Source organism: Galleria mellonella, unplaced genomic scaffold (genome assembly GCF_026898425.1).
Source record: "Galleria mellonella isolate WM207_F2 unplaced genomic scaffold, CSIRO_AGI_GalMel_v1 utg63, whole genome shotgun sequence".
In the NCBI taxonomy this organism is placed as follows: Eukaryota; Metazoa; Arthropoda; class Insecta; order Lepidoptera; family Pyralidae; genus Galleria; species Galleria mellonella.
The window spans coordinates 8,852,117-8,863,791 of NW_026442130.1; the positions used below are offsets into that span (position 1 = coordinate 8,852,117).

An 11,675-nucleotide genomic window follows, 5' to 3' on the forward strand; every position below is an offset into this window, starting at 1 on the left:
ATTCATCCTGGGATATGTTCATTGCCCTAGTCTTTTCCATTCCATATAGTACTTGTATACCTAAATTTCAAAATGATTGAGCCGTTAAGGTGCCAAACAAACTCAGTTTTGCATTTTTAATATAGGGTAATATTTGTATAGGAATGATCTAGTACAATGTACTAGAAATCGGAAACCCTTAAGTTGGCAGTGGTTTCATTTTGCATAGTAGCTTTCTGTTTTAATATAATTTTAATATGAATCCAATTTCTTTTTAATGCTATATATTTTATTTTTATTTTAATTATATATTATAAGTATAGCGTAAAATACTTATCACTGTAATCTCCAGTATAAGTAACATCAGCACTGTAGTCATTTATTTGACTTTGTAATATTTACTTATAAAACAATGCATATTGTTAATTATTTAAAATGCCAGGTGTTGTCAATAAATAATTTTAAAATGTTTTATTTAACCGTTTGACCGCTACGCGGCGCCGTCGCGTTTCGATATTACGTCTGTAATACAGCTACGCGGCGCGGTAGCGCTGCCATTTAAGTGCGTGTTTGTCGGTCGCCGTGGGATGTTGTTTCTTGCCGCTCGTGTGTTTTTTAAATAAAAGTGTTCTTTCTCAAGCCTAAACCAGTCTTGACTTAAATATAAATTACAAAAATAATAATATAGAAGTAGTGGATTCCACTACTTTTTTAGGTATCACGTTAGATAAACACTTAAATTGGAAAAAACACGTTGATAATCAACGTGTTTCCGTTTGTAAAAAAATTAATAAATTTGTATTTGCATTGTATAAATTGCGCCAGATTGCAACCATACTCTTAGTGCATATCATGGATTTGTTTCATCGGCACTTAGTTATGGTTTGATTATTTTTTGGGGGAATTCGCCTGACATAGAAAGAGTCCTCAAAGCGCAAAAAAAATGTATAAGGGCTATTAGCAATGTGGGGTGCCGGGAATCTTGTAGGCCATTATTTAAAAAATTAGGAATCCTTCCCCTGACTTGCATGTATATATTTGCTATATGTACTTTTATTAAGCAACACCCTGAATTATTTAATACATGCGGACAACTCAAAGAAGACATTAGATCACACAGAAAAAATAAACTTGTAATACCAAAAAGTAATTTGACCTTGTACCAAAAGAATGTTTCATTTATGGCCCAAAAAATATATAATAAACTTCCTTAAGATCTTTTAGACCTTCCCTTGAAAATATTTAAGAAACGGCTTCATCTATGGCTTCTGGATAAGGTCTTTTACAGTATGGGAGAATATTATGCCTACACATCCCAAAAATAGTTAACATAATTATTGATAATATAAATCCTTAAGACTTTACATAAATTTGCTATTGTAATTTGTATTTAATTAATAATAATAATGTAATTGTTAATTTTATTTGACGATATTGAATATGTACTTACATTTATTGATTTGACTTGATAATTGTTTGAGAATTTTTTTTCTTTTTTTTTATTATTCTATAATCATAATAATGTCTAAATTAAATTTGAATCCTTATTTAAGCAATAAATTAGATTTGCATGCCTACAATTTTAAGGCAGTTAAACAGATGCCAAAAAGTTTTGTCACATGTCAAATGTCTGTTTAAAGCAAATAAATATTTCATTTCATAAAAAGTCGATACATCAGTTTTTATTTTATAAATATTTTTTTTTAACTTTTTATCTTATCTTGATGTGTTCGTTCAAAGATAAGAAAACAAAGCCGCGTCCAGTAATTCTGATTTTCTCCAATGCAAATTCGGACAGTGTAAGAGTTACAAAAAAGAAGGGCAAATTTTCCATAGCAGTTTTAGAATGTATTAGAATTTTGATAGATAGCTGTCAAACGGTTAAACAAATGTTTTATTTATCCTTAAATGTTCTGAAAATGTAAACAGATTACCATATGCATTCATTTGTTCAAAACCACAGCTCAAAAATAAGCATTACATCAATGATTGTATTAAATACAATATAACACTGTAGTGCAATAACATGCTTATATAATATGTTATAATGTATTTATACAGGGTGGCCCAAAAGTCCTTAGAAAAGTAAAATTTGAATTAAACGAAAACGGCGCGCGTGAGCGGTGCAGGGGAAGCGGGGGCAGTAACTTCGGTTTCTGGGAATTTAGTCGCGATGGAGCGTTTCACCGGAGCGGGCCGTGCGTTTTGTGTGCGCGAGTTTTATCAAAACAACAATTCGGCAACCGTTGCGTTGTTGTTGCGTTACGGAACAAAACATCGACACAGTGGCACAATCTATTCGTGAAAATCCTACACAGTCAACTCGTAAGCGTTCCAGTGCATTAAACGTATCCAGGACATCGTTACAACGGATTTTGAAGAAAGATTTACTTATGCACCCTTACAAAATTCAGTTGTTGCAAGAATTAAAAGAAACTGATGCTATTCAGAGAGTGAATTATGCTAATGAAATGTTTAATCGGTTTACTTCCTTCAATAACATAATGTTCTCTGATGAGGCACACTTCCACATTAACGGACATGTTAGTAAACAAAATTGCCGCTATTGGAGCCCGATTAATCCAAAACTTAAGCACCAGAAGCCCTTACATAGCCCTAAAGTTATAGTTTGGGCCGCTATGTCAGCCCATGGCATCATAGGGCCTTACTTTTTTGAGAACGGCAGAGGGCGTGCTGTTACTGTTACTTCGGAGCGATATGTGGCCATGATCGAGGAGTTTTTCACACAAAAATTGCAAAACTTTCCAGGCTTCAATGCCCGAACATGGTTTTAACAGGATGGAGCAACTTCCCATACCTCCAATACTGCTATGCCCGTTATCCGTCAACTTTTTCCAAACAAAGTTATCTCTAAGAGAGGAGACATTTCCTGGCCACCACGTAGCCCGGATCTGACTCCAATGGATTTTTTTTTGTGGGGCTACCTTAAGGCTAAAGTGTACGACTCTAACCCGCGGTCAATTAATGACCTAAAAGAAAACATCCGCAGAGAAATGGCAAGCATTTCAGCAGTGACGTGCCGCGCAGTCATCGACAATTTCAGAAGGCGTTTGCAAGAGTGCCGTGACTGTAACGGATTACATTTGGACGACGTTATTTACAAAAAATAATTCCCGTTTTTCTAGCTATATTTACAAATAAAAATATTATTCATAGTGTAATTAGTTTTATTTTAATTAATTTTTTTCATTACTAAGGACTTATGGGCCACTCTGTATTATATTATAACTACTTAAGATAAGACATAAATAAGATGAGACTTATTATGATTTTTAAAACTTTGTTTATTATTATATATTATTGCAAAATATGATTGTAATAACCGTGGTCTTTTTATCTTTTACGACGATGTGGCAAAGTCACATAGGAAACACTGTGATGTAAGCACCACACTCGCTTTTCTTTTGAAAAAGACTGATGGAAAACTTTTGAGTGAAGTAGAAACAATTGTCGACAATCAAGTAACAAACATAGTAAATTAATTAAATTACTGTTTTTCAAACTTATTAGTACAATAAATGCGCAAGTTTGTAAGAATGAATGAGTAGCATCCACTCAAAAACTACAGAAAGGATTTGAATCAAATTTACTACATGGGTAGGTTATATCCCTTAATTAGTAGATAGGTTACTTTATGTCCATGTGGTCCCGGTATAGAGTAGGCCACCTCTTCCTTTCCTGCGATTGTGGTAAGAGACGACTAATAGAACATAATGGTAGAGGACTGGGCAGCAGCGTCCCTCTTCTACATATATATAAACATCTCTAAAAGTAACTGCGGTTGCCCACCAAGTAAGCGTGGCAACTATTGCCAAAATTCCCCTTATGGGGAAGGCTTATGTTTAGCAATAGACAATTAACAGCTGAAATTATCATGATACTTTATGTATTAATTCACGCAAGCGAAAGCGCGGCATACAACTAGTACATACAACATATATAAAGTAGAGATTTTTTTTTAAATTTGGCCTCTCTTTCCCTTTAATGAGGTTTCCATCTGAAAGTTTAAATAACGAAATTTGTTTGATATGCTGACATAATTTGCCTTTTTTACGTAAAATGAAAGAAGGGTAGTAACTTTGAGCAAAGAGCTAGTCCCTTCCCCATAAGCATATTTAAATGAGGGCCTGGAAGAACTTGCTCACATAAGGTGAGCCTGCATGCAAACTAGGCTTTCAGCTGTGCACAAAGATATGGCTGATATATGACATATAAGTATGTAAATATATACTTTTTCTTAAACGGTCAGGCCCACTCTAAAAATAATCTTAAATACACTAATGCCCTCCCTTCCATTTTGTACCTTCGTCTTAAGTTATGAAACCTCTTACATGAACAGACTCTCGATTATTAAACACGGCTTATTCTTTTTTTAGATTTTAGACTACAATTTAAGTGGTGGAAAGAAAACTAGAGGATTAATTACTGTGTTTTCATATGAAATGTTGGAAAGCCCAGAGAATATTACTGAAGAGTCACTGAGACAAGCTCGTATTATGGGATGGTGTGTAGAAATGGTAATTATCTACTATTTGTTCACTTTTGAAGTTTTTCTTTGTTCATTCCAGTGCACATTATTTCTGTTCCCGTGGATATGTCGAGATAATTTTTAGACGTTTTCATCATTTGACACTAACTTATTTACAATAGGTATCTTGTATTATCTATTTTAACATAATAGCATCGTAATATTTATGTTACATATAATATATAAATTTGTATGAAATAATATCTTCGTTACATTACAACTTATCTATATAATGGTTTGTTAATTAATTACCAACCATGTTGCAAGGTAGGTATTATAATTTATTTATTTTTAAATTATTATAAATGACAGTAGTTGACATTCCACAATCTAATATCATTTTCGTGTACACATCGGTCTATCGATATGTAAGAAAAAAACATTCCCTTATCTCTGAAATTTTAAAGCAAAAAATCGGATAAGTATAATTACAGTTTATACAGATATCTATATGTGAAATTTACATGAAAAACAAAACAAAGTTTTAAACTAGCACCATTTTTTGGGAAATTATGAAAAAACCTCCAAAAAAAAATTTAATTATGTTTTAAACCACACTTATTATACAATACGAGGTTTGTCCGGAAAGTACGTATAAAAGTTTTTTAAAAATTTTATTTTACAATTATTCAGGTAAATCAATTTTATCCCCTTCAAAGTACTCCCCCTGTGACATAATGCACTTGTGCCAACGCCGTTTCCACTGTGAGAAGGCTCCTTGAAAGTCCTCTGGTTGTAGGTTTCTCAGCTGCCCCGTCGTAGCTTTTTTTATCTCATTTATGTCCCCCAAATGCCGCCCCCGAAGTACCAATTTGGTTTTTGGGAACAAGAAGAAGTCACACGGGGCCAAATCCGGCGAAGAGGGGGGGTGTTCGGTCACCGTAATGGAATTTTTACTCAAAAACTCACGGAACGATCTTGGCGCAAATTTTTTTCATTTGAAGTTCGTTTCTTAGAATTTCGTGGACCACGGTTTTGCCCAAATTAAGCTCTTCAGCCACCTGTCTGACCGTTAAACGACGGTCCCCATTAACACAAGTTCGAATTCTTTCCACGTTTTCGTCGGAATGTGAAGTGGAAGGACGTCCTGAACGTGGGTCATCTTGAACGCTTTCTCGGCCCTCTCTGAATCTTTTTAGCCACTTGTGGACGGTTGGTTCCTTCACAGCATCATCCCCATAAACTGTTCTGAGATCGGCAAAAATTTCACGGCCATTCTTGCCGAGTTTCGAGAGAAACTTGATTACGACGCGCTGCTCTTCAACGGAAGCGGGCTCCATGCCGACGGGGTTTCGTTAAGAGGTAACTTCACAGATGGCGTGACAAGCCAGTTCGCACCGCACGGCGGTCAGACCAGAACTGAAGCATTGTTAGGGACATAAGGAAGGGGTCCTGCGCTTACCTGGCCTCCCCACTCCTCTTTCTCGCATTCCAGAACACTTTTATACGAACTTTCCGGACAGACCTCGTATAAGCAATTACGTATTGTAGCATCAATAATAATAACTACTATTTCGTATTAGATGATTATGTCACATATATTTATATACATTACGTTAGGTGTGAGTTTAAATCATACTCTCAGCGTGTGATTTCAACTCGCACCTAACTGGTTTTATCTTATCGTAATATAACATTTTACTCAAATTAGAGCAATCAATGCACATTTTTATGATTTTATTAGAATCGCTTTAGCGATTTCGGGGATTGATTTGAACTAACATTGTCTACTAATATTTTTGTACATAAATTTTCTTTTTCATTTTAAAAACCATTGTTTTAAGTACGAATAACGGTTAGTGGTTACACACGATCCATATTTATATATATACCTACATTTTAAGAAAAATATTTGCAGTTGCAAGCATATCTAATCATTCTTGATGACATAATGGATGGCTCGACGACCCGCCGCGGTGTCCCCTGCTGGTATCGGATGCCGGACGTCGGTCTGGGAGCTATAAATGACTCCATACTCATCTATACCTCTATTTTCCATACACTGAAAACGAACTTTAGCGGTAAACCGCAATACAATGATATACTGGATCTTTTTAATGAGGTAATTAATTTTATTTCTTTTGTTTCAAAGTGTTGTAGACAATGAAGACAAAACAACAATGTCTGCCTTCAATTATGACAAACTTAATATAGACTCATAAAGAAATTAAAGTATTTAATGTAATCCTATCGATTCTAAAAAATTAATTCTTTTTTTTCCTCTTTTTATTCAGGTAGTCATTCGTCTCACTTTTATTTTTATTCGGGTTTCGATTACTTCTAATATTTTTTAATTTATCTAAAGAAAAAGTCTATTTACAAATTATTCCATGTGGGAAACCCTTGGCATGTGAATTGACCTTCATTTGATCGTATTTATTTAAATAAATACACCAGAGAATGAGCTTTCAAAATCGGACACGTGTCTTAATACTATTATAAAAATTATCCTATATTCCGTTTTCTTTTCTCGTTTGATAGTTTTCTTCTGTGTTGGTTCTATATAAATCCTACCCATATTGTGTTCTTAATATTTTATTGCCCAAAAATCTTTAAATATTATAGGTACTTGTATTTTTTTTTCAGACATTATTATTTACATCAATAGGGCAACATTTGGACTACACTATGGCACACCGCAGCAAAAACGACTACAGTCTCTTTACAATAGATCGGTACAACGCTATTGTGAAATTTAAGACTGCATACTACACATGCAAATTGCCTTGTTGCCTTGGTTTGTTATTAGCTAATAGAACAGATAAAGAAATGCACGCAGTTGCAGAGAATATATTATTAGATTTAGGGAATTATTTCCAAATACAGGTATGTCAATTACAGCCTCAGTCGGCTAAATTTCTCTAAATATTTAATGAAAAAAAAATCATAATCGCGTGCAAGTAGTGTAGCAATCGATCTCCCGGCTGTTTCCTCTATTTGGAGTCAGCCCTCCTGGTATGGGGTAAGTGATTGTTAGTAATGGGGAGGTTAGTCCCCATTGCTATCAATACCCTATCAGGTCGACCTCCACGCGGTCCCTGAAAACCGTCGTGACTAATTATTGTTGCTAGCAATAGACCTCATTACTAACAATCCCTGTCCTCCACTTCTATCGGTTGGTTCATTAGTGGTATAAATATTGATAATAATTCTGATCAATTAACCAGTCGCATATATAGTATTTGTCATAAAGAAATGTGTTTGGTTAAGTTGTTAAAGTACAAGTGGTAACAATAGTGTAATATCGGCACAGATGTAACAGTTTAAGATCAATTGAGGATATTAAATTATAAGACAGCATTACTTTTTTTATACTTTGTTTCTTTTAATGCATGTATTAACTAAATTCATATAATATTTATTTATTTTTATTCAATCAAACTTAATCAAGGTTAATTGATAGTTAAGTACCTACCTATATATCGCTGGCACTTAATTGCTTTAATATGTTGTATTATTCTTTTTAGGATGATTATATAGATTGTTTCGGAGACGAATCAATAACTGGTAAGGCAGGCACCGATATTCAAGAAGGCAAGTGCACGTGGTTAGCTGTTCAAGCGTTACAGCGCTGTAACGTAGAACAACGTGCCTTATTCGAAGAATGCTATGGCAGCAAAGAGCCGAAAGATGTTGAGCAGATCAAGCGGCTGTATGAACAACTGCATTTGCCAGAGGTGTATCGTGAATATGAACGTACAATTTACAATAGTATAATGCAAAGGACGCGAGCACTTCCTGGAAGTTTTGGTGCTAGTTTCACAGCCCTCGTTACTAGACTACTTAATATGTTATATAAAAGAAATCAATGAACGCATATTTTAATAATACCTATATTTTACCACTTTAACATATCAAATATTTTTGTAAACACATATACTATTACGGAAAGCGTTATGTAAAACGCCACATTAATTTCATTCATATAATTTTATGCACACCCTGATTTGTAATTCTACCACACGAAACCCAAGATACATTTCTCTACTGTTGTATGATAATATTTGTTAGCTTTTATTGAATGATGGTAGATTTTATTCTTTGGGTTTCCGTTATTAAAATGTAATATCGTACTATAAATACTTAAGTATTATTTCGAACTGGCTGCACATAGGAGGATCCCAATTGGACAATAATTTTGAGTATTATTGTGTGATGTTTCACCAATTGTGGGTCTATTTTAAGTTTTCTTTCGACTCGAAAGTGTTCACTGTCATTCTAATTTTATTAATATATCTACAGAGACAATGAGTCATTCAAAACAAATCCATATTGGAAATATGTGGAATATATGGAATTATCAACAATTAGAAGCCGAAATTTAATAATTATATATTATATTCTTGAAGCTTAGCAATTACCATGGGTAATTGTATGAAATGTATGAAAAGATTAATAATTAATTTAAATTATAAATTTCGCTACTTTTTTAAGGATTTTATCCAAATTAGTATAAAAGTAAAAAAAAATTCAATTTCAATTTTTCAGCCTGTAAATGAGATTTAAACATTTCATAAAAAGATTAGATAAAAATAACCCTGCGGCCTTTTCTAATTATAGAACATTTATATGCACAAATACAAAATGTAACTTTGTATATGTACATACAAAGCATATTGCGAAATTTTGAAAAACTGCATTTTATCAATTATTGATACTTATCAACTTTATTTTTTCATTGAAGCATACCAATAATTTATATTTCTTACCTTTGTTGTTAATTATATTATTTTATTAATAAATTAAAACATTGTATTAATTTTACAATGTATAAATATACATTTACATTAGTAGATATTACTCTGTCACATATATTTCATACTTACTACATTTTAATTAATTTAAAAAGAGGGACCTGTACTACAAGTATTTCTGTATGATTATTTAAAAATATCGTTAAATTGTCCTAAAACATTAGTCATTGTCACTGGAAAGGTAACAACTGTTTCAGGTTCTGCTTCTAAAGTTTTTAAATAATTTTTACTGTGAAAATCTAAAATAATAATGATCTATTAATAACAACCGTATTGCGTTATTAATATTTTAGATGGCACTTCTTTAAACTTAGCATCAAAAAAACATATAATACTCGTTAAATCGGCAAATATTATTAATCTTCCCACCACCACCAGATCTCCTTTTTCTTCTTAGCTTAAAAATAAATCTCATGTTTACTTTGAGTAGTAATTTACAAAATTTTATTAAAATCGGTTGGGCGGTTTCGGAGGTAACCGTAAATGTTAATAAGTTAATGTCACTATGTTAGTGGTACGCGAATTTTGTGTATTATTATTATTAAGGTTATTTTACTATGTTTGAATTTTGATAAAAAATACACATGATGTATAAAACTCAAAATATTAGTGTGAGTATTATGAATATATATATTCTAGATAGTTTTCTTTTAATTTTGTTATTTCGAATTTGTAATTCTGTTCTTTTTTTCTTTCTTTTTCCACTATAATTTCCAGATCCACAATGAATTCACAGTTGATAAAAATTTTACCATAGGTGTATTAAGGAGATTACTGCATGAGTTGTGCCTTGTATCTGTAAACATTGGGGTTGATTCTGATGTATATATATATATATATATATATATATATTCTTTATTGCACTAAAACATACATTAATAGTAACTACTGTAAAGTGAACTTATCTCTAAAAGAGGTCTTTTCCAGTCAATCTAACAGTGTCATAGGAAGTAATGAGTACTATTATATGGGCCATCATAAATTATATTTATAATAATTTAGGCTTTAAAAAATTTTATTCATATTGTTTTAAATAAAGATTTCTTTTTGATATCAAGTAGAAATCTTAAATTTAGAAATCGGGTTAATGAAATGGCATCTCGGGATCAACCCAATTGTATTATTCTTATAAACATATTTACATACATAAATTAGTGATACTATACATCATTATATACAGACATTAGTTTCCTATGATTTCACACCTACCATATATAATGTATTATAATGTGCCAAAGTGATCACAAAACAACATAATCATTTTATTTATTGTTTAAACATAAGAATATATGGTTGTTAGAGTATTCTATAATAAAAGTAAAGCAGCTAATTTTGTTGTAGTGTGATCAGGTTTTTTATTATAAAGGCAAACTTCGTCTTAAACTACCAACTTAAAAGTGTTATACTATTATGTTATTGTATTTGTCTGCCTATACTGCTGACACAAAATATTATTTAAAACTAATTATCTATATTTTTATTATCTTAAATTTAAACACAAAAATAAGTATCTATCTATAAAATTGTTTTACTATTTTTCCCAACCTATAGATTCTAACCAGTGACGTACCGGGGGGAATACTGTTAGTAATGCGGAATCATGTTGAATTCCGCGAGTATTCATTATGTGGGCTAACTGTCTGCCTTTCATCCCTCACTGGTGTTCCGCCAGTTACCGTTGGCGCAGGTAGAGTTACCATTCCATTATTATCTATAAAAAAATCAGTGATGTAGCTAGGAACAGAGACTTTCACAATATAAATCGGTCAACCCAAGTTGAACTAAAACGATGAGAGTTCCATACATAGAAATGAAATAAAATAGACTTTATTGTCATCATCATCTCAGCAATTATCCGTCCACTGCTGAATATAGGCTTCCAAACATATTCCAGAGTCATGCTAATAAAATTGCAAGTAAAATCTAATCAGTACATAAAGTACTTTATATGATAAGTTTAAATATATTATACCCGTATACCGATTTCGGTCAAGTAGGCCATATTTAAAAAAAAAATTGTAATCGATGAATTTGAAGGATCGATGAACGTAATGAATGTGAAGTATAAAAGATCTGTTTGGATTTAGATATTGGCTTTTCATTAATTCTGTCTATCCCAGTCGGAGACAGGCGTACCATATATATGTCTACGTCTAGTGAATGACTAAATAATATTTTATTTTTATATATTTTATAATATTTATGATTCTATATTATTAAAAAAAGATATAATTAATAATACTAAAAGCAAGAATTATATCACAAAATAGTGATGTTACTATCTTTGTAATAAATCTATTAAAGTTGCCTTTATTTTTACACTGTAAATAAAAAAATATAGTAGGCTATAATGGGCAATATTAGCCCTTTACCAAAAATTTAAAAAATCTTCA

The 11,675-nt window shown here is 32.2% G+C and overlaps 1 protein-coding gene across 1 annotated transcript in view; it reads left to right on the forward strand.

Annotated features, from left to right (window-relative positions):
• Window positions 1–10,786, forward strand: part of LOC113521907 (uncharacterized) — a 35,001-nt gene extending 24,215 nt beyond the window's left edge. The window contains exons 8-11 of the mRNA XM_026907569.3: window positions 4,377–4,517; window positions 6,387–6,590; window positions 7,115–7,354; window positions 7,996–10,786. Of these exons, the coding sequence (XP_026763370.1) occupies window positions 4,377–4,517; window positions 6,387–6,590; window positions 7,115–7,354; window positions 7,996–8,340 (930 nt within the window). The 3' untranslated portion in view covers window positions 8,341–10,786. The remainder of the gene's footprint in view (window positions 1–4,376; window positions 4,518–6,386; window positions 6,591–7,114; window positions 7,355–7,995) is intronic.
• The last annotated feature ends 889 nt before the right edge of the window (window positions 10,787–11,675 follow it).